This window comes from Poecilia mexicana, unplaced genomic scaffold, assembly GCF_051168715.1.
Source record: "Poecilia mexicana isolate PSO_F unplaced genomic scaffold, ASM5116871v1 scaffold_11, whole genome shotgun sequence".
Lineage (NCBI taxonomy): Eukaryota > Metazoa > Chordata > Actinopteri > Cyprinodontiformes > Poeciliidae > Poecilia > Poecilia mexicana.
Genome location: NW_028263380.1, coordinates 13,907,005 through 13,934,415, shown reverse-complemented (window position 1 = coordinate 13,934,415; position 27,411 = coordinate 13,907,005). Strand labels below are relative to the sequence as shown.

The window sequence follows — 27,411 nt, the reverse complement described above, 5'->3', positions numbered from 1 at the left end:
CAAAGTTCAGACCTAAATCCAAATTATAATCTGTGGCACGACTTGAAAATCAAAGTTTGCAGATGCTTTCCATCCAATCTGGCTGAGCTCGAACTATTTTTTTCAGACAAGCCCACCAGAGGTTCTGTACAGTTTAGATTTTTTTTTATGTAAAATATGTTGAAAAGTCCTTACATTCCCACTTCCAAAATTTGTTTTGGTTTATCAGAAAACTCCTAATAAAACAGTACAGTGAGGTTTGTGGCTCTAACCTCCTTACTTTTCTCATCTTTGGTAGCGTTTAATGTCCTATTTTCCATGTGGTGCTCCTGTTTTTCCACAGTGTCGCCTGCCGGGTCACAGAAGCCGGTCGTCCAGCCTCAGCCTGACGGTGGAGAGCGCCCTGGAGAGCTTCGACTTCCTCAACACGTCTGACTTTGATGACGACGACACCGGAGACGACAACACGGGCATCTGCAGTCTCCCGCAGAAATCTCCACCTTTAGATGCAGATCCAGAAAGGATCGAGTGAGTTCTTTGAAGGAACTATAGAAGATATGATGTTTTACTTCAGTTTCATTTTTGTAACTTTCTTTCACTTATTAAGACCAAAAAGCACTTGGTGGGGTTTTTGTGTTTTTGCTTGGAAAGAGATTATTTTGTCCAGATCGCAACAAAGAACTAAAATATTCCTTTAAGTGCTGTAGAACTTTAGAAGAGTTTTGTTATTGAAACATACAGACAGTTGAACACAACCGAGTCGACATTTTCTACTCTGATGTTCAGATTGTTAGAAAACCTGAATTTGAACACGTCTTTGGACGTTTTAAAACGCTGCCACCCTGTGGCCGCTGTTGGTGTGTGCTGCTCAGGAGCCAGCATCCGGAGGCCAGAGGTCACCTGAGTGAAGCCCTGACAGAGGACACCGGGGTTGGAAACAGCGTGGCAGGAAGTCCGATGCCGCTCACCACTGGAAATGAAAACCTGGATGTAGCCATCGTCATCCACCTCCAGTACTGCATTCACCTCATCCAGGTAGTTTTCCACACCGCAGTCTTCTGCCATCAGAAACTGGAGTGTGACGTATTTATTGAAGCGTAACACTAAATCTTCTGGTAGATGCTGACCAGCGGGATGGGTGTGTGGCAGCGACGCGGTGTTCTCCTCAAACTATCGGGACAGACGCAGCTGCTGGAGGAGCTGGCAGAGATCAGCGTTGACAGGCTCGGAGGCGTCACCTCGGCTGCCGACGGTACCAGCTGACAACTTAAAATCCAGAGTTTGACGTTTATTTTAAAAATCTAAACACCTGCTCTTGCGCTGCACGACGTTTCTCCTTCCAGTTCTCCCGAGCCTTGCGGAGCGCCCGCAGCTGATGACTCTGTGGTCAGAGTGCAGCGGCTCTGCGGGGCTTTTCCACACTACGCTGGACCGGGTTTTCAAACACATGAACCAGCGCTACTCGGCAGTGCTGCAGGAGAGACACCCACACAGCGCTGACGCAGGTTGGCACTTGACCTGTGAACCAACAGCAGTTTTAATTTTGTTCCTGAGACGGAGCCTCTTACACAGGATCCATGTGTAGAAATACGCTAGAAATTAGACAAATTCCTTCTCAGAAGTAAGCTGTTTAAAACGCATGACTATGTTTGTCCACACATTCAATTAATTCATCTGTAAAATGCCCTTTCTCATTTAGATTAAATGAATGTAGCTTGTAAGTTAGTTATTTTTAACTGAGTTCCTTTTTTAACTTTGCAAAAATACAAAATCTTTAATTTCTAGTGCAAAAATCTTAATACACTAGATATAATACAAAACTAACTTACAAGTAACTTTTCAGCGTGATCTAGGAGCTTGTTTTAAAACCATGATTCCTCATTACTGATTGTAAAAAAAAGTTCTTGCTCTACTGCCAGACTCTCTTCACTTATGACATGGGAAACGAGGCTGGTTACAAGTTGAAAAAAAAATCTTCCAGTGGAACTAATGCTTTTTTAAAAATCAATATTAAGGAGTTATTGATGTGAAATTAGCTCTTGTATCTTGCTGAAAAGTTACTTGTTAGGTTTGTCTTATTTCCATTTAATTAAAAATAATTGCACCAGAAGCTAGACAAAAAAATAAAAAATTAAATACTTGGTAAGATTTTGTACGTTTGCAGTGAATATTTTTATTGGAATGATTTAAGATCATTCCAATAATGATCTTAAATCACTAAGATCATTAATGATGATCTTATTAATGATCATCATTAATAAGAGAGTGTTATTTCAGTTTACTTGCTAAAAATCTACATTTTGTTTGGGGGTAAAAAAAAGAGAACAGTAAATATAAATTTCAATATAAAAACCTCCTAAAATGTAGAAAAAATAAGGACAAAATTTGAGGTGACAAAGCAAAAATGTTACTTGTTGATCCTAGTATTAGCACTGCAGCACAGCAATCTGCTACAGGAAGTTAGAAAAGTTGCATTTACTTCAAATGTTCATAAAAGAGCTTAAAATTTGACTAGTTTGTACTCAAGTCCAGATTTAGACTGAACTGCAGTTCAAACTGGACCCAATTCAGGCCTTGTTTTCAGATCATGCTCAGTTATTACCTCCAACCACTTATTTAATTTATTACATTTTATATGCAAGCTTATTTAAGACTGAAACTGTTGCAACCAACAAAATATATATATATATATACATATATATATATATATATTTTTTTTTTTTTTCCTTTCCTTCAGTGATTGGCATGGTTGTAGGTGAGATGGTGGACAGGAGCGACCTGGCTGCGGCACACGGCCCTCCTGCTGCGGCGCTGTCCCGGGACGTCCTGACTGTGTTTCAGTTCCACAACTACATCCTGCAGCACGACGTTCAGGACATGGAGACTCACCTGTTGCACCTGGCCAGAGAAGGTGAGAAGTAGCAGGCAAAGCCCTTCTTTTTTTAAAGATCACTTTATGCTTTTCCTCAAATAATTATTGAACTTAAACCAAACACCATTTGTTTTTTTGTTTTGTTTTTTTTTTTCCAGTTATTAATAAATGTAATTTGATGACTTTTCAGGCTTCTGAGTTTTTGTTTAAGGTTTTTGCTGTAAATTGACACTGATGGAAATTAAATGTAGAACCTAACAACTAAATATAAGGATCCTTAGCTGTGTTGAAAGAAGAGAACATAATTTGAAATTCACATCTTTCAGATCACTTTGCAAAAGAAAAACCTTTGTAAAGATTTGAGTATGACAAGAGTTCATTTCTTCTTCTGTTCATATGGGATATTTATCTTCCAAGTTACCCCAAATCATTAATATATTCTGTACAAAACTATTCATACCCAGTAATTTAAATGTATTTACTTTTTTTAGATTTGTTTTTTAACTGGAATTACAAACATCGGTGTGTTTGCTGGGGTTGCTACGCATTTCTAAAGATTCCCCTTTGTCCCTCTGATTGCCCCTAAATAAAATCTAAATTAATTGTTGCGCAATACAGTCCTACAGAATATCAAATACCGGGATTTGAATACAAATGCATGCCGCACTTGTTAGAAAAAAAAAACATACAAATTGAAATGTTATCCTTTTCTTTCTGTTTTTATATGGCTTAAAAGTGCAACAAAGCTTGAACGTTTTCCGCTTGTCTTCGTTCGCAGAGGGCTTTGCGGAGACCCTGTGCGGTGATGATTTCTCTCGGCGTCTGGCACAACTGGAGGAGGTGCCTTTGTCGACTCTCTGGCCTCGAAACGGCACCCTGAGGGCCCTGGCCTCCCTGCTGACGGCAGAAGACCCCCAGGTCAACAAGGCAGCAGCCGACTACCTCTCCTCTGGAGCGTCAGACAGACACTTCAGGGCCAGGGTGAGCAGCGGCGACCGGAGCCCAGGTTTGCGTTGGAGTCTTAAGCGGAAGCAGCGTCTGACTGTTGTCTTGTTTTTGCAGGCCGTAGAGTACTACACCCAGGCGCTGTCGGAGGCTGGAGTTCAGAGCCAGAGGGCGGCCTGCTCGGCTCTCAGCTGTCTGCAGGTCAGAGTCGCATCCCACTGTTGTCTGAAAGCAGTTTCACACTTCTAAAGATAGGAGAATATGACTTGCTTGTAGGATTCACAAAGCCGTTGTTTTTCTGCGTCTGAAGGCAGTGGAGAGCCTGAAAGCGGTCGTAGCGCTGTGTGATTCAGCTGATGAGGAGCTGCGCCATGTCGCCATAGAGACGCTGCTCACATTTGGTGAGTGCCGTTTTGAATCCTTGGAAATCTCTAAAACTCTAAAACCTACATTTGATGTTGACCGATACTACGCCTCCTACTGGCCAACCAGTGTAACTTAATATTACTTGGATTTTATAAGTGACTCATTTTATTTTGTGACTATATTAAGTGGGGAAGGATAAACATAAAATAATAAGTTTTTAAGCTGCTGCTCAGGATGTTGCCACACTCTACAAATAATTATTTTAAAATTGTCTTTACACAAAATATCCTTACCTGGTAAAAAAAAAAAAATATTCATGAATAAGAACAAAAGAATACAAATAAAATCCATTCTTGTTGCATGTGAGCCTGACGTCGATCGCTTGCGTATTTTATGACCAGCGACATGCAGGTAAGCATGCGTTGCTTGCATGAAATGAGGTTCGTAGCCAAATTTTAGGTTCACTTCTTTGATAGATTTTATTATTTTAAACATGACAAAGAATAAATCCAACCTATTTTAACTTTCTCCTCCACTGTTTTTGACCAGATCAGAAAAATTACCTTCATAGTTAAGCAGAAAAACAAACTGGCAAAAGATGCTTGAGCCTTGATAATTGATCTATCAAGAAAGATCATTATATAAAAAACCTCCTGTGTTTCTGTTGTTGCAGGCGAGGAGGGCCGGCTGGCGTACGAGCAGCTGGACACTGTGGTCGGGGATATGATCCGTCTGGGGACGCGGAGAGGAAACGCCGTCACCACCGCCTTCTGAACTATCGAGCCGCTTGAAACCTAACAAACTGCCGAGGGACGACGTCGAGCTCCCCGAGCCGCTCTGCTTCTACGTCTGACAGCAAGAAAAACCGATTTATGTTCGTAGCTGCCTCTTGAGAAGAACTAACACCAAACAGATGGTCGTAACACACAACCTACACCCCTCCTGGATCCGGACTTGGACTCTTTACTTTAATATGAGACGACCCCCCCCTCGCACTCCTCCTTTCTTAACTTGCTTTCTGAGCCAGGCAGGCCAAGTCTCGGGCTGAACTGGAAGCGAAGCTGGAACTTGACTGGACCCAAAGCTGCTGCTGCTGCTGCACAGACTGTGGATATTCCTGGAAAGCATCCTCTCCTTGGAAACAAGCACACACCAACCACATCACTTACTGTTAAGGAATCTGTTCACATCTACAGACCGACGTGTCGCTTAAATTTTTCTGTGATTTTTAAGTAAATATTGCAGCATGTTTCAGTTGCGTTGCTTTTTAGGTGCTTTCAGAAGACGGCACTAGTAAGCTTGTAAATGCAGCATCTTTTACACGGCTGGAAAATACACCTGGTTGTGTTCGCAGTGTAACTTGATTTGTGTTTTCTGGTACGTTCCATTTGATTTTCAGGGATTTTGCAGAGGCTGAAAGACATGTTGGTGGAAGATGTTTTTTTTTTTTTGTTTTGTTTTTTTTGTGTTTTTTTAGCAGTAAGTGAAGTCAGAAAGCAGTTTACAGCCTTCTTTGTGACGAGATGAACCAGGGGCCCACTGTTCCACTCGCTCAGCAGTTTTATGTCTGAGCCTTTTCACGCTTGCGGTTTAACAAGTGCAATCTTTGTTTTGTACATATGATTGTTTTCTTTTTCTTTCATTTTCGTGCACCTCGTCGATACGAGGAGCCCGCTGGATGACGTCGGCTTCGACCACCTGAGCCTTGATGAGGTCGAGGCGGCAGATTCCACAGAAGCTCTTTTTGTAAATGTTTTTTTTTTTCTTCTTCTTCTTCCTGCCGGGCCAGGAGCCGCTGCAGGGTATTAAATCCGGCTCGGGATTTCTAGAGAAGGCATGTTTTAACATCTGAAAAAAAAAAGAAAAAATTGTATAGGAACTGAGTGGTATTGTAGCCTTGTTTTTAGGCTAACTGCACATTTACATATTGAAAGGCTTTGTTTTTCCACATCTCTAAAACGCTGTGTGGAAAAACATAAAATAAAATGACCGGAGGTAAGGATCTACAGGTGCATCTCAATAAATTACATAATACGTTAAGGTTAGATCAAAGTCATGGAGTTCACAAAGCAAAAATTGCACATAGATTTATTAGACAGTGGTATTTCAGTCATTTATTTTGGTTCATTTTTGAAAGTTCACCAGTTGACAAAATTTAGCTCCTTACTTGTACGCAATAATTGTCAAAATATTTTAGGCATCTGTGACACAAGGTCACTTTTTGAATTAAATCGAGATAAGCTTTTGAATGATATTTTGATTTATTGAGCTGCACTTGAAATGTCTGCTTGTATCATGCTACCTGTACTACTGAGTCGAGTGCTAACGCACCAAGACAAACATTCACATAAAAACCTGTTTCCTATTTATTGTTTACTCCTTGTAACTCTACTATTCTTTCGGAGTTAAACTGCGAGTAGTGCAGAATAACCATGTTCTGTGAATGATTTTCATATTTATGTTGTATTTTCAGGTCTAACGTGAACTGTTGACCTTGGTAGTTTTATCATGATCTTGTAAACTGATGGTTAATTTTAATTGGAGTTTATTTTAATAGAAATATATTAGATTATCATTTTTTTTGGAGGAGATTTGATATGTTTTCTTCATTGAAGTATCATTAAAAAAAAATTGAGACTTCTATATATTTATAAATGTTACTTTATCAACTAGAAGACTTACTGTAACCAAAGGAAATTTAATTATAATTTTGACCTTTTTTTTTTTTTAACAAAAAAGAGCTAATTCAAGAGAATGTATTTTCAATAAAACATTTGCATTAAGGCCAGAACTCAGATCTAAAAGGAAAAGCACAACTTAAAGAATTAAACCCACAATAGATGGATCTTGTTACATTTAGATGTAACTTCTGAATCCAGTTCAAAGCCATATTAAATATTCTTATACATTGTATTATTTTCCTGTATTATCTGTAAATGTATGAACAGTTACTAAAATGTTGTCATTTGTTTTTCTATACACCCCTTTTTTTTTTTTTGCAAAATATGGTCCAAATCTGAAGCAATTTTCATTTCATGATGTGCATATAGCAGTACAGTATTTTTAGCCTAGCATCTAAATTAACCCAGTCTGTATATAGCATTCTCCCTTTTATGAACTTGCAGTTGACCAGTGTTTATAATTGGTGGGCCATGTGAATCCTAAGCACTGTCGAGTACAAGCAGGCAAAAGTGTGCACATGTGGAGTCATTTACAGTTTTAACACTTTGCTGAAATTGAAATTAATCTGTGGTCCATAGCTTCAGCACTGATCCATCTACTACTCATCTGTTGTGGTCAGCAGTATTTCTTGTGCTCCAATATTGCAATAAAGTATATTTTTGCATATTTAAAATTACCGTTTTGATTTTCTGCAAGCATTTGCTGTAAACAATGCACCTGGAAATGTTGATCCAACAAGAGAAAAAGCTGTCCAGCCATTTTGTCACCTTAATTTGAAACAATCTACAGGTATATGGGATGATGAAGGCTCAGCTATGCTGAAAAGAAATTGAAACAAATTAGATTAGGCCAAAAATTGCCAGGTAATGCAGACACTCAAGGTACTCCCACATACCCAGCAAAATGTTTCTCATTTTTAAGAGTACTTGCTGCCACCAATTGAACTGCATATTAAATTAATCCAAAGAATCAGCTCAGTGTTCAAGTTCTTTAAAAAGTTTTTCCTCATTCTGTATTGCCTGTTTGACTTGTGTTACAAGCTAAATGAGGGCAACAAGCTACACATTTATTTTAACCGTAAACAAAACAGGAAGCCTTCAAACTATAAAAGGCAGAATGTGTCAACATGACCCATTTCTATAAAATAATTTTATCCACTTTTCAAAAAAAATAATTTGAACTTGAAAAGTTGTCAATACCAAAATGTACAAAGTGCAATAAAGGAGTTGCTTGATAAATTTAGCAGTTTTGTCACATACACCCTTAAAGTGAAGAATAGCCAACAGGAACTCAGTTTCTTTCAATTTTATTGTATAGACTATGTACAAAATCAGATAAAAAGCAGTTTCACATTTTAAACTGAGACAAGGGTCTGCCAACAGCTAGATTTATTATCATACGAGACCCTGCGAAACAAGGCTGAAGTCTGGAAAACATTTCAGTTTTAAACTACATGGCTCCTCTATAAAAAGAAAAGGTGCCCAGTAGTCAGTGAGGGCTTAATACCAGTCAATTACCAGACGAAAGTCTTTTGGATTGAAAGATCGAGACAAACCGTCCAATGCGTTTAAATTTAAACTCAAATGATAAAAAGCTGCCAACAACTCAACAAAAATTACAAGTTTATTAACAAAAGAGGGCATATCTCCTTCAAAAGGAGGTCTTTCTCTAAAGTCAGTTTAATCCTGAGGGTCCCGCTTCGTCATGATCTGACGTCTCTTCATCGCTGTAGTCTGCCTCCTCTTGCTCAGCTGGACCCGCCTCTTCTGAATCAAATGCAATGTCCTTCATTTCTTCCAGGCTCTCTGGGCATTTTCCAGTCAGTCTCTGTAAACACATTATACAAGTTGTTAATTAGTACCAAGAGAGATCATGCCTTTACAATGAACTTTATTTTACTCTGGGGGAAAAAACACTTCAACCCATAGTGAACACAAAGGAGGCATTTAAACTATTGGATTAAGTGTACCAGCTCCAGTTACAGACCTGTATGCCACTGCCAAAACTGCTGCACTTTTGGATAAAAAGCGGTATCAAGTTCAGAAACATAATATGTCAAAGCCTAATTATGCCCTTTACTGCAATCTAAGATCAGGTTGAGTTTTAAGACAAAGGCAGACAGCACAAAGAAAATCCATGCCAGGTGTTTGGTAGATACTCAGAGTACAAACCTCAATCATGTCAGCCATGTACTGCACGTGTTGCGCCAGCTCCTGCAGCTCTTCGTTCTCAGACTGGAGCTTGCTGATCTGTTCATCTCTGGCTTCGATGTCTTTGTGCAACTGGTTTGAAAGAAATTAGTTGGTCAGAGCTCAAAGTACAAGGTCACCAAACTGAAGAACCCTAAAAGCACTGAAGACAGTTTTGACAGGCCTGACTGAACAGAAGTAGACAAAAGCCAACTAATGATTGAATACATTTTCTGCAGTCTGGACTGGCTCCTTCCCAGGGTCAAGGGAGTTGGAGCGTGGGAACGTTCAGAAAGTTAAACATTATCTGAGCCCTAGTGATTAACTCACCTTTTCGTTTTCCTGTAGGACGCTGTACAAAGCCTTTCGTCGTTCTTCTGCTACTTCTTTCCAGTAAGAGGAAGGAGGAGTTTCTAGAAAAGTGCAAGATAAAGATGTCATTTCTAGAAGGTGAAGGAGATTTTCACCAGTTACAGAACCGATCACAAGTTTACCTTTGACCATAAGTTCATATGCTTCTTTGGACAGGCCATCTGGTACACAGTCAACTTCTTCTGTTTGTGTGGCTTTGACTTCTACTTTAACCCTCTTCTGACCTCTTGACTGGTCCAGTATCCACTGTTTCCTCTTCGGAATAACCTTTCCCGTCTAAAATAGAAGAATCGGGATTAGGAATGGACGAACCCTCAGCTGTACAATCAAGACTTTTGCTGCAGGCCATACCTGAGCCGATTTCAAACTTGTGTTGACTGCTGACGCCTGGAGGATCTGCAGGCTGTCTCTTTGTTTTCCCACTGCCTTTTGAGGCGATGCAAAGAAGTTCTGAAAGACAAATATACCTTCAGAGATCAGGAAAGGCAATTTTCCCCTTTACAGCAATTCTTTGAACACATAGAATTGGAGACTCCTTAAATGGTATACGAGTGCAAACATATACATAATGTTTAATGCAGAGATTGCATCTTGAAATCAATTTCAAACATTACATTCAACTTAATCATGTACATTATAATAATGGAAAGAATATTAAACATGTGCTTCAGAGAGAAAAGCATTGTGATAACAGAAGACTTCAGTGAAAATCAGAACTTTGCACAAGTCAGAAAATGCCCAATTAGTGCACCGTGACAGGAAAGTACTCAGTTATGATTTTCCGAGCTTGGCATCACCTGACACAGAAGGCTTTAGTTACAATGTCACTAAAGTAGAGAAGGCTCCTTTTACTGCCCAAGCTCAAGGGTAGGGCACAAAGTTGTTGCGGTCATGGGAAAGTTCCTCTTGAGTGCTCATTAAGGAGCAGGACAAAGCCTAGTTAATGTTTGGCTAGACCTCAACAGCTCCATTGGTTTGGGGCTGATTAAATCATCTTTCAGAGATTTGGACTATTTGAGAGCCCAACAAGAATTTCAGTTCTTTAAAAGGCAACATTACTAATGCAATCAATTTCAGAGTGAAGGGCCGTTAGGATGCAATGAGTTATTCCTCAAGTAAATCAATTTAAAATTTTAGTTTCCCCTTTAAGCAGTGTTTTTTTTTTTAACTGAAGGGCATTTTGAAATGCCATTAGAATATTGTTGAGTTTGGTTAGGTTGAAAAGACCACAGCTACAAGTTCTTGAAACTGAAGAAAATATTTTATAAACTTGCAAGAGCTTGAATTTTCAGCTACACTAAAGAGGATCCACATTATTTTAAGGCAACACAGCCACATTTTACATCTAAATGCAGTTTATATTCCACTTGAGATAAAGTTAGAGTTTAAGTAAGTTTTAAAATCTTCGATGAACTTTTCACACACAAAGAAAACGAAAAAAAAAAAAAAAGAGTGATGGCTTGTACAATCAACCCTCTCTAAATACAGAGAACCTTCTTTACTTAACCATCTGTTGAGTTTAGAAATAGAGTGGCCCCGGTCAGTCCCGTGTACAATTCAGCAACAAAAAAAGAAACGTACTTAAAACCCAAGAAGAAATACTTCAGATTTACCTTCATGTTCTCATTGGATCTCTGCTGTTTCACGTTGCCAACGGAATTCATTTTCTTTCCGGAGATCTGATAAGTAGGGTTAGGGACAAATTAAAGCAGATACTGCACAAGATAAAATCAAAGCAAAATATGCATCTAGATATGGGTCGATTATGATTCTAGTTGACTAGGCGGTCAAAAATAACAGGATACAAACGTCTTCACGTGCTAAAAACAAGCTAATTCAAATATTATGCTAACTGTAGCGCCATCCAAGTCTAATTATGTACAAATTTGACTTAAATATAAGCCCCCGTACGCCACACTCTCTAGTCAATGTGTTAATTACAAGAATATTTCAAACAGCCCAACATTAAGAGAAGTAAACTCACCTTTCACAAACTCAACCGAACCTCTTTAAAACTCTTGTTTTCCTCAACTAAAAGATCTCGCGCCAGGGGCTTAAATACGCGCACCGAGTCACGTGTGAAGCCACCAATCACCACGAAGAATTTTTATTTTCTTCTCCTCCGCCTCCTTCTTCCACCAATAGAGAAGGAGAAAAGACACATCATGAATGCATCGTACGGCAACGGTACCGCCATATTGTAAGTGGCAATTTCTATCTATCTACCTATAGGTTAATCATTGCAATGATTAAGATGAGACGCATGAGGGTGTTCAATGCACTTAAAGGATTAAAATCTTTGACAAAATATGAATCTTTTTCTATTTATGTTAACAGTGGTAGTTTTATAAGTTGAAAGAATGCGTTTACTAAAAGTATTGTAATTTTCAGTATAACTACCATAACATTGCAAGGTTCGAATAACTAACAAGGCCTAATGCAACTTACTTTAGTTACAGTGTATTTGTATTGATGCAAAAATGATACATCCAGAAGAGCTCCAATGTTCCAGATAACTAGATTTTTAGTTTTTTCCAACACAGTTGCATAGCTATGCAAGGCAAACACGCCACACAAAATATGGCGGACGTATTCTCACGTATCGTTTTTTGTTTTTTTTTTACCAGGTAACGAAGCCGCTCCGTCGGGTCACGTGTCTTATTACGTCCAGTTATTGTAACTGCCTGCGCAGCCATTTTGAGGGGGAAGGCAGAGAACCCGTCGAGCGCTAATGTACTGTTATTAGCCTCCCTGAAAAACACACACAGACACACACAAAGAAATCGAACGGGACACACGTTGGACGGCACGTCGTTAAATATGGGCCCACCAGGAGACAGAACACGCCACACATCGACTGATAGAACGGGGGATCTCCGCTGGATGGTCGATTTATCTTGACATGGCATGCGGCGGGGCGAGCCGGAGGTTGTGACGACTGAAGAAAAGAGAAAGAACTAGCTCGCAGCGTCAGACGTTGGAAGAGGAGGGAGATTTTTGTTTAGCTAACGCTTGTTTCGCAGTTCAGCGTTTATTTTAATCGATTACCAACTGATTTGTGTCGAAAGTTGTTGACAACAGTTTAATATGGAGCTGAAATAGTAACCAGAAACAGTTACAACGTTAGTCTTCCGACTTTTAATAACAGCACTGACAGTCTCGTTGAGCCAGAAAATGTAATAAAAGGCGTGGTAAGATGACTGACCACACTTAAAAAGCCTCAGTTAAGCCAGTCTGTCTTAAAATAAGATGTAGCTTTATCACTGATTCACTACTAGTTAGTGTCAGAAATGAATACCTAGGTTGGCTTGCTAGCTAGCTAGCAGACCTTAGCTAGTGTGCTAAAAATACGCCCACATCATGACTATCAGCTGTGGCAGCAGCACGGGCCCAGGGCCAGATGAGTGACGGAAAAAGTTCAGGAAATGTCGGTTTACTTTCGCTGAAGTCTTCGATGTTACCGGGTGCCTGTATCTGTTGGCATCTGTGTCTCCCTGCCATGTTCGTCTGTATCCCCAGTCCGCCTGTAACACGCTCATAACACAGTCTGTGTTCAGAGAAACAAAACAAAACCGCAGCCATGGACCAGGGACTTTGAGATGACCCAGTTAATAGAATATCGGTCTGCTCGCTGTAGTTCACAATCTCACTAGCAAACAAACAAACAAACAAAGAAAAAAAATGTCACCAATATGTGTTTTGTTTTGTAGCAGCCTTTTCTATTAGTTTCAGTTATCATTTCTAAAAGAGAGCCACATTTGAGTTGTTGTTTTCTTGAAATCTGTTGTACTCGTTTCAGTGGCAGTTGGAAAAAAAAAAGTTAATTTGGCTTCGAGGCCATGTCTTAAAACATGGGTTTTTGATCAGGTATAAAGGCAATGGAGTCTTAGCCTGTTGAGCATTCCCCTTCTCAAAACTGCCTTTTTACAACAACCAAATATTGAAATGACTTAGTTTAAAATCTGATTTGTTGGTCTTTTAAGTTCATAGTGGTTAGAGGACCTAGTTTTAGAGATTTTTTTTATTGCATTGTCAGCTCCATCCTTTCTTAAAAGTATAGAATAAATAGACAGTGTCGCTAAAGTACATCACACGAGAGGAAGAGACACTACCAACAAAATCTAACCATGGGGGACCCAACTTCACGAAGAAACCAAACAAGAAACCGGCTTCGAGCTCAGCTTCGGAAGAAAAGGGAATCTTTGGCTGATCAGTTTGACTTCAAGATCTATATAGCCTTTGTTTTCAAGGAAAAGGTTTGTTAACATGACAGCTATATTCCATTATATTTATACTGGAGATGCAACAGATAATGGACCATAAATGTAAATCGGCCAATTTTCCATTTTGCTATTGTCAAGTCAAATGCTAAAAACTGATGGAAATGTACAACTTTTACTTTCAGCGTTTTCCAGGTCTAGACATGTATGGAGGGGGGGATATGGACATTTAGTTGTTTTTCCCTTGTGTTACATGTTCTCTTTTTTCTGTCTTTCCATCCTTTCTTTTGTCCTTCACCTTTTTAAACTTTATTCTAAATATAGCATTGTCTTCTTTTTTTATAACATCTCTTCACCATTTCGGGTCATTTAAACTTTTTAGTTAATTGAAAACATTCTTGACTTTTTTCATAATTTTTACTTTAATTTTGGAATGGATAAACAACAACAACAACAAAAAAAAACGTAATGTTTTTCCACCAGTGACCCTAACACCCTCTCTTAGAATAGGCAGGTCAGACCTCAAAGAAAACCAGAAAAATATGCATTGACCTGTGAAACCCTCATAATCGCTTGCTTTATTTTTAACAGAAGAAGAAGTCTGCACTTTTTGAGGTAGCTGAAGTGTTGCCTGTGATGACCAACAACTACGAAGAAAACATCCTAAGAGGTGTGCGCGATTCAAGCTATTCTCTGGAGAGTTCGATAGAGCTCCTTCAAAAAGATGTGGTGCAACTACACGCCCCCCGATACCAGTCGATGCGAAGGGTAAGACTTGACTATATGAACGAAGTCCCCAGTCATGGCTTAAAAAAAATGCTTAGTTACTCTAATTATTTGTCTTGTTTCTTTAGGATGTGATAGGCTGCACACAGGAAATGGATTTTATCCTTTGGCCACGCAACGATATTGAGAAGATTGTCTGTCTGCTGTTCTCCAGATGGAAAGGGGCCGATGATGAGCCCTTCAGGCCTGTGCAGGTCAGACCTTTGCTCCTATCATCACTTTGGAGTGACTACTCCATGTGCTATGTATCAGATTAATGTAAAATCTGTCTTGTACACATTGAGCAAAAATAAATGACGTGAAGCCAAATTGTACTGTACAGTCAGGGAAGAGTACCTGTACAGCTTGGTCAGTCAGTTATCCTTCAAAACTAAACGTTTGATAAAAACAGTGATTTCGGTGAAAATATCCTGTTTCTTAACATTCTTGTTGTCATCTTTGCCAAACGGCTCGATCGCTGACCCGTAGGACTTTCCTACAGAAAACATTTGACTTGTCCACACACGTGGAGCTTCATAGTTTCCATTTGAGGGAGCTGCTTCTTTCTTTGTCCGAACTGCAGACAAAATTGCACACAGGTTAACATCAGGCTTCTAGAATGGCCTACCCAAATCCTTAACCTCCGCTCTATTGAACCTTTTCAGTATGCGTAAATGTCATTCTTCTAAGTCTGCCAAATATAACACGGTCAAATAGCAGTTCGTAGTTGAGCCTGAAGTTTGTTTTTTTTAACAGGTTACTACATGAAATTTAGCCAGCAGCCCAGACTTTGCATACAGACTCTTTCCTCTTCTTCTCAGGCCAAGTTTGAATTTCATCATGGAGACTACGAGAAGCAATGCTTGCATGCTTTGGGTCGTAAAGACAAAGCTGGAATGGTGATGAACAACCCAACCCAGTCTGTATTTCTCTTTATGGACAGACAACACCTGCAGGTACATCTGTTGAAACGTTTAAAAAAAACCCAACTGGTTTATCAAGTTTAAAAACCCTGTCCTCTTTAACGACGCCATTATACTTTTTGGTCGTTTCAGACTCCTAAAACCAAGGCCACGGTTTTCAAGTTGTGCAGCCTGTGCCTGTATTTGCCCCAGGACCAGCTGACCTGCTGGGGCGTGGGAGACATCGAGGATCACCTCCGCCCATACATGCCTGATTAAGGCTTCTTGCTTCACCCAGCCACACAGAGACAAGCCTTTACCTCTCCTTCCCTCCCTAAGCCTTCAGAAGCAAATTGATGTACTCATCTCCTCCCTGTCCCTTTTAAAAGATTTGAACTTGTGCTTGGATCTCCTTTTTGTTCCCCCACTCATTTTCTCCCTCTAACTTGAAGCCCATTTGCTTCCCATCCTGTTTTTTTTTTATATACCCCATTCTTCCCATGTTTGTCCCAATACTTTCTCCCATTTTTTTTTGGATTGGCTCTGACATTTTTATTTTACTTCATTCCCTTTTCCTTACTCACCCTTTCTTTCATTTTGCTTTTGTTTTGTTTTGTTTTTTTTTGTTTGTTTTGTTTTTTTAATTTGAACCTGCACGGACATTGATTTTTTGAGTGGTTGGTTGTTCTCTTGGAGCCACACAGTCAACAGCATCGGTCACTGAATGAACTCTTTATGTTGCATCTAAACCGGAACAAACGATACACAAGTCTTCATGGTGGTTACGATGGACATGTCTTATATCCTTGATGTGATAAGAAAGGATTGTTAAAGCTTGTTTTGTAATGTTACTAGGGCTTCTAAAACAAGTTTAGACAATTTTTTTTGCCCAGGATAGGCATGAGCAGGTATCAGAACACCTGTACAGGCAAAGATAACAAGAGGAAGAGTGTTTGTCAAATCATATGGTGTAGGAATTGCTTCTTATAAACTGCCTTAGTTTTATTTGCTGGACTTAAAAGATGTTTTTGTGTCATTTGCTTTTCTCAGAAACATACTAAACAGGCCTTTGTTTAAAATCGCGAGTATCTCAAAAGGCATTGTGCAGAGTTAAGACATGTTGGTATGTTGAAGTTGATTTTTCACAGTTCAATCCGTTCATGCACTATTTCATTTAAGCTACTGAAATCTGATGTTTTGCGCTTTGTTTTTCGGAGGGACATGGGTCGGTGATGATTTGCAATGATGACAGATTTAACAATAATAATAATAATATACCTAACAAAAAAAGGGTTTTGCTTAAAGCTAACTGATTTCTGTTTAATTTGATCTGTTAAAGTTGCGAATCTGCTGCCAAGCTTCTTTAAATTAAAATTGAGTTTTGAAGGGTTTGCTTTTTCAAAGACTATGAAGTACAGTAGTACGTAAAGTTTCGCTCCTTGCTGATTCAATGTGTTTTAGCTGAAAAAAAAAAAGGGTGTAAGGCATGTAACTTCTGGGTTTTGATTTTCTGTTCTCTAATCTTTACTGCTGAGCATATCTCAATACAGTGCAAAGTCTGAAAAAAAAGACTCTTTGTCCAGCTGGCTTTATTGCATGTACAAGAAACATTTGCTTGCTGATATTCACAAGAACACAAACACATAAGTTGGGGGGGAAAAAAACCACAGAACTTTGTTCTGCGAACTTATGTACTTACAAAAAGAACAGTCTACATATTCAGAATCCCAAGTTTTAGCAGTAAATTATACAATTTCAATTAGAAGAGACGGTTTAGCTGCTGCCGAGGTGTTTAGTGTGTCGTCCTTGAGCGATGAGTTTCCCTGAGGCTTTGCTGGAGAGATCTACAGTAGCAAATGCCAGCGTTTTCCCCTGCTTCAGGACTTGTGCAGTGATGAGGACGTCTTCCCCTATCTTGGCAGCATTCATGTACCTGCAGCATAGTAACATTCCCCCCGCCCCCACACACACACACACACATTACTTGCTTATGGAGTTCATCTTCAAAATGGCAACAAAAATCCACTGAAGTTTAAGAGGGGAAAGTGAGAGATGGCCAACAATCTTAAAGGGATTGTTTTTATACTTTCGTTTGGGTCTTTACTGTTTCTAAAAACAGCATCTGTTCGGATTATGGCAATAACTTGATGTTTTTGGAGTATGGAAAACAAGCTGTTTCAAAAAACCGCCGCTGCCTTTACACCTAGCAACCCAAGCGGAGCTCTGCCCACTTAGATGAGGATGCTTGGTCAGCTGGTTTTACCGCTGTATGCACTGTACAATGGCTGCTGGAAAGCACGAGTTTTGTTGTTGACTTGTCACTCAGAAATGACTTGCTGCATTCTTGTTGGTTGTGCAGGAGGCTCTACTTCTGCTTTTCAAAGATGTACAGTTGTATAATTACACATCTATTTGCAGCCAATTTTACGTGAGGGTAAAAGTCGAGTTCCCAACCAGTACATTCAGCTTGTATCAGCAAGCTGAATGTACATCACAACATGATGCTGCTACTAGCATGCTTCATTGTGACTACAGTGTGTTCAGAGTGATGTGCAGTATTAGTTTTCAGTTGTTTCAGTGTTTAAGCAGGACATTTATTTTTATAGCTTTCCTTTAACAATGGCTTTCTACTTAACGCTCTTCCTTAAAGGCTAAATTTGTGAAAATCATGATGATTAATTCTGTCAACAGATTCCTACATCTGTGCTGTGGATCTCTGCAGCTCCTTCAGAGTAACTGTGAGCCTGTTGGCTGCTCCTCGGATGCTTTGTTTTATTAAAGGTAGCAAAGTAAAAGGGGCTGAATACATTTCTTAAAAAAATGCTGAAAGCCACGTATTTGTCTGCATGTGTTGGTGTGACCCAGGAGTCTGCAGTCCTTTTGACTCCCAGTCCAGCTAAATGAAACTTATGTAGAGACCAAAATGTTACCTAAGCTTTTTTATCTACTAAAAATAGGTAATTTTTAAAGAATCACCACTTTATTTCTGGTTTTAGATGTGAACTTAAAGAAAAGAGAAAAGTTGACATTTGTGGAAAATGATTGAAAAATGTTATTTAAGCTGAAGTTTATATATGTATGCTGCCTGCACAGAGTTTAAATGCTTGAAAGCAGACAAACTCCTTGTTTCCGTACAGAGTTCTTGCTAATTAAGATGATTCTGAATCTGAAAAGCGAAATCTATTTTATATATATATATTAGCAAGTTCTTTATCACTTTTGACAAAATTACTAGGAGTCACTGGATGGCCCAAAGAGCCACAGGGTGCAGACTCTTGGTCTAATCCACAATTTCTCTGTGACATTCAGTGAAGTTTGTTGCTGCAACTGGAAAAACTTAGTAGCAGAGAATACATTTGCAATGCACTGTCTTGATGCATGATTGGGGTATTTCTAAACTCACGTTATATTCATGTCCACGCTGACCCCCGGGGCTCCTCTCTCGGTGTACATAATGGCCATGGTAGAGATCACGTCCACCAGGGTGGCTGTCAGCCCGCCGTGCAGCGTCCCTCCCCGGTTTGTGTGCTCCTCTTCCACCCGCATCTCACACACCACCTTCCCGGGGCTCGCAGACACAACGTCCACCTATGGACAACATCTGGGGTTGCAGTTTGAAAACGCAAAAACCCTGGGTTTAGCTTCAAAAATATCTGTTCACAATTTACCTTGCTTATGACTCTGTCGAAGCCCGAGTGGTCGACCATCGCTCTCATTATTTGTCTCAGTGAGTTTAAAGTCAGGGTGCTCATGTTTGACGGACATCAACGCAGCCAATGTCAAAGTTGTGTTTATTTCCAACAGGAAGTTGCTGCGTTTCATAAATCGTCCGGGCGGAACTTGAGTAGATTTACGGGAGTGCACCAAAAGTAGTGGAGAAGCATAAAAACAAGAGCACTATATATACTTATATATACTGATGGACATAATCTGTTGTATGTTTAATATTTTTATTTTATTTCTTATCAATTCTTTATTTCCCAGAAGGTTGCGCATCTACACTGTGATTTATGGCCACATTTAAACATTGCGCATTTAAGTCAAATTTTACATCTGAAAGAATTACAAGGTAATTATTTAATTTTACCTTCAAAAATTAAGGTAAAATTATTTTTTACCTTAAAAAAAACTAAGGTATTTTTTTTTTACCTAACTTCTTATTCATAAGGTCCCAAAAGACAGATTTGACCATTCTCAAGTGCTTTTACTGGATTACTGTGAGTTTTATTATCAAATAAAATGTCATCAAAGTTCCAAAGAGTTTTTATACTGTCCATTTTCTGAAATTCTGCAACATATTAAAATGAACCTGATCAAACCATGGCAAAATCTAAAATTAATGATCACTACATGCAATGTACAAAAAGAAAAAGTATTTACCTCTAAAAGATTTATTTTTTTTATTGTCATACACTTGAATGTTTAGATAAAATGAATGGTAATATCAGGAACAAATAGTGTGTGCACCAAAGGTAATTTTAAATTATGATTTCATTTATGAAGGAAAAAACCTAAGCAATCCAGTCTGGTTCTCTGTGAGAAACACTGGGATTAAATGGCACCTCTCCCATGGACTATCATTGGAGATAGTGTTTTAGTGTTATGGCCTCATGGCCTTATGGCAACCAAATTATTGAGCTGATCTAAAAGCAGAAAATAAATAGTTCTCCAATAGAGTTCATAAACCAAATTATTGTTTTGAAGAATCTAGAATAATTCACTACAGTTTTGACCTATATTTTCATTGTGGTTAACTTCTCGTCTCAACGTAAAAGATCGCCAAAAACACATGAAATAATTTATTTGTGTTTTCATTAAAAGATAAAATATTTAATTAGTTTTAAACTTCATAAATAATCTGTTTTCAGGGAGGCAGTTTCTAGCTGTTGATAATCAAATCCAATAAATTAATTGTAAGTTTTTATGTTGAATGGTGTTGCTCTTTGTTATCTCGTCTCCCCAGGTCCATTGATGTCGTGTGTAAAAGTGAAACCACAAAGAATGCAATGGAACATTTTATAATGTACCCCTCACTCCTCTTATGCTTTAGATTGTCTCTGATGATGAGATCATTGTGCCTGCATGATCTTATCATCTAATCCAGGACACAATCTGGGTGTTACTTCTGAGACTGCATTTCATGCATTAAGTAAACCCCCCCTTTGCTAAACAATAGACAAATGGCAAGGCCATCGGGGTTGGGCCCCACAGAATCCTTGGTGCATAACAATCAATGATTCACACCTTTGATCCAATCAAGTCTCTTGTCTCTCTGTTGGGAAACACCCAGAGACAGTGACAGAATCTGACTTTAATCTCAGAAATTTCTGAGATTAAAGTCTCTGTGTGTGTGTGTGTGTGTGTGTGTGTGTGTGTTTGTTTGTTTTTTTTGTTGTTGTTTTTTTTCCAGTGGCCCTAATCCTAGTCTAGTTTACTAGGTGAATTTGAAGGGCGCTTGTTTGACTACCGTTGCCTTAAAGCCCCATAAAGAAGCGCAACGACTAGAACCTGCACAACACCGGAAGTCTTTCAATGTTACACACATCCCGGTTACTTTGTAAAGATGGAGCCAAAAATGAAGTAAACATGCTCTGAAATCCTTTTCTTGTGTGTCATTCCGCTTGTAAAAATAGTTCCTACGACAAAAATGGCTTCTACATCAAACTCGGAGTCGCCGTCTGTGTCTGACGTGGAGAAAAGCAGGAGTGGACTTTGCGAGGAGTTTGCTACTATAACGGGAACTGATAGCGCCGTGGCTCAATGCTACCTGGCTGAAAATGACTGGGAGATGGAGGTACCGTAATTAGTGGTTACAATAATACTAATGCGCCAGAGATAATGCTGCTATGTCCACACAACTGATGTCCGTTTTATTGATTTGTTAATTGTGTTTACATGGGGAAAACATTATCTCCCTAAGATACAGCCAGACAGATTTTATTTACTCTTAAAAAGATTCTGTTTCCCGCAGAGAGCTATAAACTCATTCTTTGAGGCAGACATGGAGAGAATATTTGAGGAAGACTTTCAGGAGAGTGACTGCATCCCTCCGAAAAAAAAGCAAAAAGTCGAGGAAGAACCTTCAAAGGAGTGGTGAGTCAATTCTTTAAATCGTACAAGTTAACATGACAAAGTCTCTCTGACGTTATAAAGTCAAGTACATTTATAATAGTCTCTGAAAACATGTCCAGCATCGATTTGACCGGAGACAGCCCGGTTGCACGAAAACCACCGGATGAAGATGACGGCAAACTGTCCCTGATCTCCTGGAACGTGGATGGACTGGATACGGACAACCTGGCAGAGCGAGCCAGAGGCCTCTGTTCCTACTTGGTGCTGTAAGTAAAACTACAGGCCTACAGAAACAAGTCACTGGCTGGATTTAAGTAATTACAATTAATAAAGCGAGACAAAATGAGGTTACCTGGAGGACAAGTAGCATGTTTCACCAGAACTCTCTCCATATTTCTGAAATTTAAAGTGGTCAGTAATCGCATGAAAAGCATCTAAGAGTTTTCTTTTAACTTTTTTTTAATTGTAATACTTCTCGTTGCATAGATACACCCCTGATGTGGTATTCCTGCAGGAACTCATTCCACCTTATGTTCAATACTTGAAGAAACGGGCTGTCAGCTACCTCATCATTGAAGGTAGAGTGTGGCTCAAAGAGGCTTTTTCTCTGAAATAAACTCATGCTACAGTAAAAATATCTAAATACAAATATCAATAATATATGATGTGTGTGGTGTATGTTTCTGGTGTGTGTAGCTTGCACACATATGCTTTCCACTGATTATGACAGCTTTGTGTTAAAAACACTGATGAGATCCTCTGTAGTTGCTGATTAGTAACATATTGGTCTCATTTCCAGCCTATGGGAACCCTGTAAACAAATCGACTGGAAAACAATTTAAACGTGTATTGTTTTTGAAGTAAAACATGTGTGGAAAGGTTGAAATTTGCACTTGTTTAACTCGTGTTACTTCTGAACTTGGCTCCTTGATGAAAGTTCCTCCATTTTTCTTCGAACTGGGTTTCCACGGTCTGCTGTTCCCTGCAGTAATGATGCAGACTACTCACAAGTCATCCATACTACCCCAGTTATACAATGATGATGCTGATGATGAATAAATACATGAGGTATCCTTTAAAGCTCTTGCTCTCTTCTGAACTCTGATTGAAGGTGGTGAGGAAGCTTACTTCACAGGAATGATGCTGAAGAAATCCAGAGTAAAATTTTTGGAGAGCGAGATCGTAACTTATCCCACCACACAGATGATGAGGAATCTACTTGTCGCTCAGGTATTTCCACCTTTACTTGAGCTTTTTATCTGTGTCTGGACTATGTGCAGTGTGGGGTTTTTTCCTCTACCGTGGAGTTTTAAATGAAGGGCAGAAGTTTTAGTTGTAGTTTCATGTGAATGGAGCATCTTCTTCCACTTGTTTGCCATGTTTATGTCCAATGTTGTTATTTTCTTGCCATCTTTCACAAAGTAAATATTTGTGTACGATTAATAGTTGGATTATTTTTGGGATACTTTAGTTAAATTAGCTAAACACAAAAGGACACAATGCTTTTTAGATTAAGGTTTGTAAATTATTAAGAATATTGTATTTTCATTAGCTTATACTTTAAAACAAAGCCCCATTTTATGTTGATCTATCAAATAAAATCCCAATTAAATATAGTGACTTGTTGTTATACGACAAAGACTGAAACAATTAATCAGATTAATCGTGATAAACTGATTATTAGTATAATCGTTAACTAGTTTAGTAATCAATTAATCATTATCTGGAGCATACAAACTAAAAAAAAGAAGCTAATTTGCTGGAAGAATATACTCAGAGCCAAGACTGTTAATTTTTTTAAAGTATACATTTTCTTTTTAAGATAAAGAAAAACTTTGTTTGTAATTATGTTCTACCCAGAGTCAAATTCTGAGATTTTCAAATGTTATTAGAAGTATTTATTTATTTATTTATTTATTTATTATTTGCATCCTTTACTACAAATAATCTTGCATACACTAAGGGAATGCTAGGTTATTGCATTTTAGGCGATAGAATGTTTGTTTTCTCATGTAAAACAGGAGTAGAATTGTTGATTTGCATCTTCTAATGCATTTCTAATCTTATATTAAAAGGTTTAAGTTGTTCAATGAAACATTTCCAGAATGTAACAAGGATTTTCTCTGATTAGTTGTCTGAATAATTATTAGTTGCAGCCCTGAACGTGTCACAATGTGAAAAGGCTGAAGGAGTGTGAATATAAGTGACTCTAAATGCTGCACGTCTAAAATCAGGTGACGTTCAAAGGTCAGAAGTTATGCCTGATGACCTCCCACCTTGAAAGCTGTAAAGGCCACGCGCAGGAGCGGATGAAGCAGCTGCACACGGTGATGCAGAGGATGAAAGACGCTCCTGATGATGTCACCGTCCTGTTTGGAGGGGACACGAATCTGAGGGACACCGAGGTCGGCGTTTCCCCGCAGCACCGAGCCGACTTCTGCTTCAACGCACGTTATAAATTCCTCTTTGTTCTGGGCTCGCCAGGTAGCCAAAGTGGGCCTGCCGTCTGGCGTCTGCGACGTGTGGGAGCGACTGGGCAAGCAGGAGCACTGCCGCTACACGTGGGACACCAAGGCCAACAACAACAAGACCGTTCCCTTCGTCAGCCGCTGCCGCTTCGACCGCGTCTACCTCCGGCCAGCCTCCAAGGAAGGAGTACCACGTCTGGCCCCGGATCACATGGCCCTAATCGGACTGGAGAAGCTGGACTGTGGCCGCTACACGAGCGATCACTGGGGCATTTACTGCAGCTTCACCGCAGGGTAGAAACACTCGAAACAGCTGGAAGCATTTTAGCGAACATCTGCTGCTCCGTTTTTTTTTGTTTTTTTTATCTGCCAAACTCTCACTGAAAATAAGCCTGAGCTGACATGTGTTGCTTGTTAACGTCAGGTCTTGATTCGTTTTATCTCCACGCAGTTTTAAGATGAGTTAATAAAAACATCCGTCTTGTTTGGAAACCACAGCTGAGGTTGAAATTTCATGCCTTCCATCCGACTCCCATAAAACTGCTGACAGAAAAATACCACTGTGAGGCTCCTCTTTTAATGATGAAGGTGACTGCAACAAGATTTTTCTCTTTACGCAACAAAAAACTAATAAATGTACATTTTGTTCTTGTCAAACACATTGTGTAAGTTTCCAGGCATATTTGGTGTTTTGCGTGTTGCCACTAGAGGGCAGTGTTAGGTTAAAGTGCTTTTTTTTAAAGCAGCGCTGCTGTCCTGGAAAACCTGAAACACGGATGGACCCATAGCTTAAATACTAAACATCTGAACTCAAACTGGGAAATAAAATATTTAGTCAGAAAGAAAGTTTGGAAATATCAAAGGTAACCTGGATAAATGCTTAAATTAGGTTTCTTTTTCTTTTTTTTTTTAGGGAACATTAATCTGACAAAATGATCTGTATCCTTGTTAAAATAACTTCTGTCATATTCCACAATTTTCAGACAGCTGAATGCAGTATCACTGGCTACACCCAGGTCTCTACTGGAAACACCTGGAGAATTAAGAAAACTATTCAGTAGAACCTGTCTGACAAAAAAAAAAAAAAATCAAAGAGCAACATGTAAATGCCTCAATGCAAATGCATTAAACAAAAACAAAACATAGTTGTTGACGTCAACAAACATTTCTAGGGTTTTTTGGAGTTGACGCAAAGTGAGAGCTTCCAACTACAAATGTAAACATCAAAGAGATCTGGTCTGCCAGAATTACGCCAACAGCGAATCGATGACTCATTCTGGTGGCAATGACATCTTAAACACTCACTTGCCTCAGTTAACGTCAGAGTTCATGACTCAGGAATAAGAAATTGACCAAAAAATGTCATCAGGCTGCACGAGAGTTAAAAGGACAAAACCACTGATGACCAAAAACAACTTGATCCTCAAGAAAAATACTCTGTGGACTTACGAGACGAAGGTGAGGAATGTCTCCTTAGATCTGTTGTGTAATAAATTAATCCATTCATCACAGCACTGGGCTAGCGTCCACCTCCAGTGGTCATTAGGTAAAACCCGGCTGCACTACGGACAGGTTTCCACCCCAAAGAAACACTTAAAACAAACTCAGCATTCAGAAACAGGACATTAGTGGGATAGTTGAGGGTTGCTTTGCTGCTGTTGCACTTTAATGACTTGCTGTAATTGATGGAAATTGTCTCTAGCACATGAAACTGAAGGAGAATGTCCCATCATTAGTTCACGACCTTGAGCTCAAACACATTAGTGTTATGCTGCATTAAAATGATCTAAAACACAACGAAAATGAAGGTTTTTGGATTGGCCTAGTCAAAGACTCAGCTTAAATGTGCACATTGACAATAACCTTACAATGCAAAAACACTAAATCTTACCAAGTATTTTTTTAGTCTGGTTTCTGATGCAAATATCTTGGTACACTTGAAATAAGACAAACCTAGCAAGTAGCTTTTCAGCATGATATAGGAGCTTGTTTTAAGTCAATAGTTCCTTAGTACTGATAAAGAAAGTACTAGTTAAAAGTGAAATAATTTGTCAGCCCAATTAAACATTATTTCATATTATTTTCCAAACTATGGGGAGAAGATGTCCTGTTCCTCTGGAAGATAATTTCACTTAAAACTAGCACTTTTTCGTCAATATTAAAGATTTACTGACTCAAAACAATCCCCTTTATCATGCTTAAAAGTTGCTGATATTTGCACTATAAACTAGACTGAAAATGCTTGTTACTATTGCATGATTTTGAAGTGTAAAAGGGCTGCAAATGCTCCAAAAAGAGCCTCCAATGATTCTGAATTATTAAAACAATTCTGCACGGAGGAGTAGACGAAAATCCTCCACAGCTGCCGCCCGAACTACGACAGTCACTTTTTCACATACAGTCAGGTTGATCTGGTTTGTTTTTGTCCCATAATAATCTATAATCTGAAACAGGGGCGTCACAAAAAACAGGTACAGCAGGAGGCATCTGAGAGGAGCAGATATTTTTTCAGACTGTGTTATTATTTTAGATCAGATCCATCTTGGCAATCTGTGCCAGGTTTTTATGACGTCCTCTCCATCCGGTCTAAATGTTGATCAGATTATTCTCTGCTGACATTAGGAGAAGTCACACACTGAAGTGACTCCTCCCTGGGAGCCTCATGCCCTCCTCTCTTGTTTGTCTTTCTGGTTTCCTTTGCAAGGACATCAGGATAAAACCCCTTAACAGTCTGTACACACGAAAACATAAGTATCTGCTTTTCTTGTTGGAGATGTTTTTCTATTAAGCATGAACAATTCATGTTTTTCCATGCGTATCTATCTCTCTTTCTTTTATTTAAAAGAAAAAAAAAAACACAGCAACCAGCTGCAGACCAGAAGGATTTTTTAAGGTAAAAAAAAAAAAAAAATCAATAAAATAAAAAGTCCCCTCATACTGTAAAGCTCACAGAGATCAGGAGCAGCTCATATAAGATCCAGCAGCTGCCTGAGCCAAGACACCAGTCATGTGATTTATCCCTCTGCCCAGAGCAGCGTCTTCCTGCCACAGGCCCGTCTTCCTCCTCCACAAATCCACAGCCGCTCGTCTCGCAACCATAAGTTTTTTCGCCCGCGAGGCAGCGTGGATGTGCTCCAGCATCATCTCGCTTTCTCCCCTCGGCCTCTTTTATCATTTCACTCCTCGCCCCGTCCAGAGCCATCAGTCTCACACATGTTTTTCAGGAGCAGAGCCCTCAGTGATGGCTGCAGCTCCTCGCTGGGGCTCCGTCACTGTGAATATCCTTGGAATTGCCCCCGACGTGTCCATGTGCCTGACTGGGAGCCTCTGGGACGAGCTTGTCCTTCGGCGTGATGTTGCAGGATGATGATGATGATGATGATGATGATGGATCTGACTCAGATCTGACCTCAGTCCAGAGAAGATCAGCAGATCGTGTGATCTGCTGAGCCGCAACGACTCGCACAAGGAGGGGAAGCTTTGTTTCTTTGTAAATGTTGGACTCTGACTGGGATTTCTCTGGAAAGATCCACAATATGAGGCTCAAATCCCGTCAATCAGAACCCTTCAAAAAAAATA

At 39.4% G+C, this 27,411-nt stretch overlaps 5 protein-coding genes across 7 annotated transcripts in view; 3 read left to right on the top strand and 2 right to left on the bottom strand.

The window, feature by feature from the left end:
• The window catches only part of ripor2 (RHO family interacting cell polarization regulator 2), a 63,222-nt gene extending 55,705 nt beyond the window's left edge, over window positions 1-7,517 (top strand). For all 3 annotated transcript variants that reach the window (XM_088010249.1, XM_088010247.1, XM_088010248.1), the window contains 9 exons: window positions 323-507; window positions 852-1,014; window positions 1,099-1,231; window positions 1,323-1,484; window positions 2,717-2,890; window positions 3,630-3,832; window positions 3,914-3,997; window positions 4,107-4,197; window positions 4,836-7,517. In XM_088010249.1, coding sequence (XP_087866375.1) covers window positions 323-507; window positions 852-1,014; window positions 1,099-1,231; window positions 1,323-1,484; window positions 2,717-2,890; window positions 3,630-3,832; window positions 3,914-3,997; window positions 4,107-4,197; window positions 4,836-4,936 — 1,296 coding nt within the window. In that variant the 3' untranslated portion in view covers window positions 4,937-7,517. The remainder of the gene's footprint in view (window positions 1-322; window positions 508-851; window positions 1,015-1,098; window positions 1,232-1,322; window positions 1,485-2,716; window positions 2,891-3,629; window positions 3,833-3,913; window positions 3,998-4,106; window positions 4,198-4,835) is intronic.
• A 617-nt stretch (window positions 7,518-8,134) lies between these two features.
• On the bottom strand, window positions 8,135-11,530 carry gmnn (geminin DNA replication inhibitor). Its single transcript, XM_014968766.2, has 7 exons — window positions 11,390-11,530; window positions 11,019-11,084; window positions 9,757-9,855; window positions 9,528-9,681; window positions 9,364-9,446; window positions 9,016-9,126; window positions 8,135-8,671 (listed from the first exon to the last, which is right to left on the bottom strand). Exons 2-7 carry the CDS (start codon window positions 11,067-11,069, stop codon window positions 8,519-8,521), a joined length of 651 nt encoding a protein of 216 aa, XP_014824252.2. The 5' UTR covers window positions 11,070-11,084; window positions 11,390-11,530; the 3' UTR covers window positions 8,135-8,518.
• Window positions 11,531-12,070: 540 nt separating this feature from the next.
• cunh6orf62 (chromosome unknown C6orf62 homolog) lies at window positions 12,071-16,681 on the top strand. Its single transcript, XM_014968765.2, has 5 exons — window positions 12,071-13,661; window positions 14,217-14,393; window positions 14,480-14,605; window positions 15,212-15,346; window positions 15,446-16,681. The coding sequence occupies exons 1-5, from the start codon at window positions 13,533-13,535 to the stop codon at window positions 15,569-15,571; spliced, it is 693 nt and encodes a 230-aa protein (XP_014824251.1). The 5' UTR covers window positions 12,071-13,532; the 3' UTR covers window positions 15,572-16,681.
• Window positions 16,682-16,864: 183 nt separating this feature from the next.
• On the bottom strand, window positions 16,865-19,120 carry acot13 (acyl-CoA thioesterase 13). The gene is made up of 3 exons (XM_014968767.2): window positions 18,961-19,120; window positions 18,696-18,880; window positions 16,865-17,225 (listed from the first exon to the last, which is right to left on the bottom strand). Exons 1-3 carry the CDS (start codon window positions 19,042-19,044, stop codon window positions 17,066-17,068), a joined length of 429 nt encoding a protein of 142 aa, XP_014824253.1. The 5' UTR covers window positions 19,045-19,120; the 3' UTR covers window positions 16,865-17,065.
• Window positions 19,121-20,649: 1,529 nt separating this feature from the next.
• Window positions 20,650-24,491, top strand: tdp2b (tyrosyl-DNA phosphodiesterase 2b). The gene is made up of 7 exons (XM_014968764.2): window positions 20,650-21,086; window positions 21,264-21,385; window positions 21,484-21,630; window positions 21,851-21,942; window positions 22,476-22,594; window positions 23,599-23,769; window positions 23,849-24,491. Exons 1-7 carry the CDS (start codon window positions 20,940-20,942, stop codon window positions 24,128-24,130), a joined length of 1,080 nt encoding a protein of 359 aa, XP_014824250.2. The 5' UTR covers window positions 20,650-20,939; the 3' UTR covers window positions 24,131-24,491.
• Window positions 24,492-27,411: the final 2,920 nt, after the last annotated feature.

Coding starts and splice junctions, on each gene's coding strand:
- gmnn (XM_014968766.2), bottom strand. CDS start 11,069: ATGAATTCCGTTGGCAACGTGAAACAGCAGAGATCCAATGAGAACATG. Junction 9,127..9,363: donor TCCTACAGGAAAACGAAAAG/GTGAGTTAATCA, acceptor CTTTCAAACCAG/TTGCACAAAGACATCGAAGC. Junction 8,672..9,015: donor ACATGGCTGACATGATTGAG/GTTTGTACTCTG, acceptor ATGTGTTTACAG/AGACTGACTGGAAAATGCCC.
- cunh6orf62 (XM_014968765.2), top strand. CDS start 13,533: ATGGGGGACCCAACTTCACGAAGAAACCAAACAAGAAACCGGCTTCGA. Junction 13,662..14,216: donor CCTTTGTTTTCAAGGAAAAG/GTTTGTTAACAT, acceptor TATTTTTAACAG/AAGAAGAAGTCTGCACTTTT. Junction 15,347..15,445: donor TGGACAGACAACACCTGCAG/GTACATCTGTTG, acceptor TGGTCGTTTCAG/ACTCCTAAAACCAAGGCCAC.
- acot13 (XM_014968767.2), bottom strand. CDS start 19,044: ATGAGCACCCTGACTTTAAACTCACTGAGACAAATAATGAGAGCGATG. Junction 18,881..18,960: donor TCGACAGAGTCATAAGCAAG/GTAAATTGTGAA, acceptor TGTTGTCCATAG/GTGGACGTTGTGTCTGCGAG. Junction 17,226..18,695: donor AGCGTGGACATGAATATAAC/GTGAGTTTAGAA, acceptor ACTATGCTGCAG/GTACATGAATGCTGCCAAGA.
- tdp2b (XM_014968764.2), top strand. CDS start 20,940: ATGGCTTCTACATCAAACTCGGAGTCGCCGTCTGTGTCTGACGTGGAG. Junction 21,386..21,483: donor GAAGAACCTTCAAAGGAGTG/GTGAGTCAATTC, acceptor AAACATGTCCAG/CATCGATTTGACCGGAGACA. Junction 21,943..22,475: donor CAGCTACCTCATCATTGAAG/GTAGAGTGTGGC, acceptor CTCTGATTGAAG/GTGGTGAGGAAGCTTACTTC.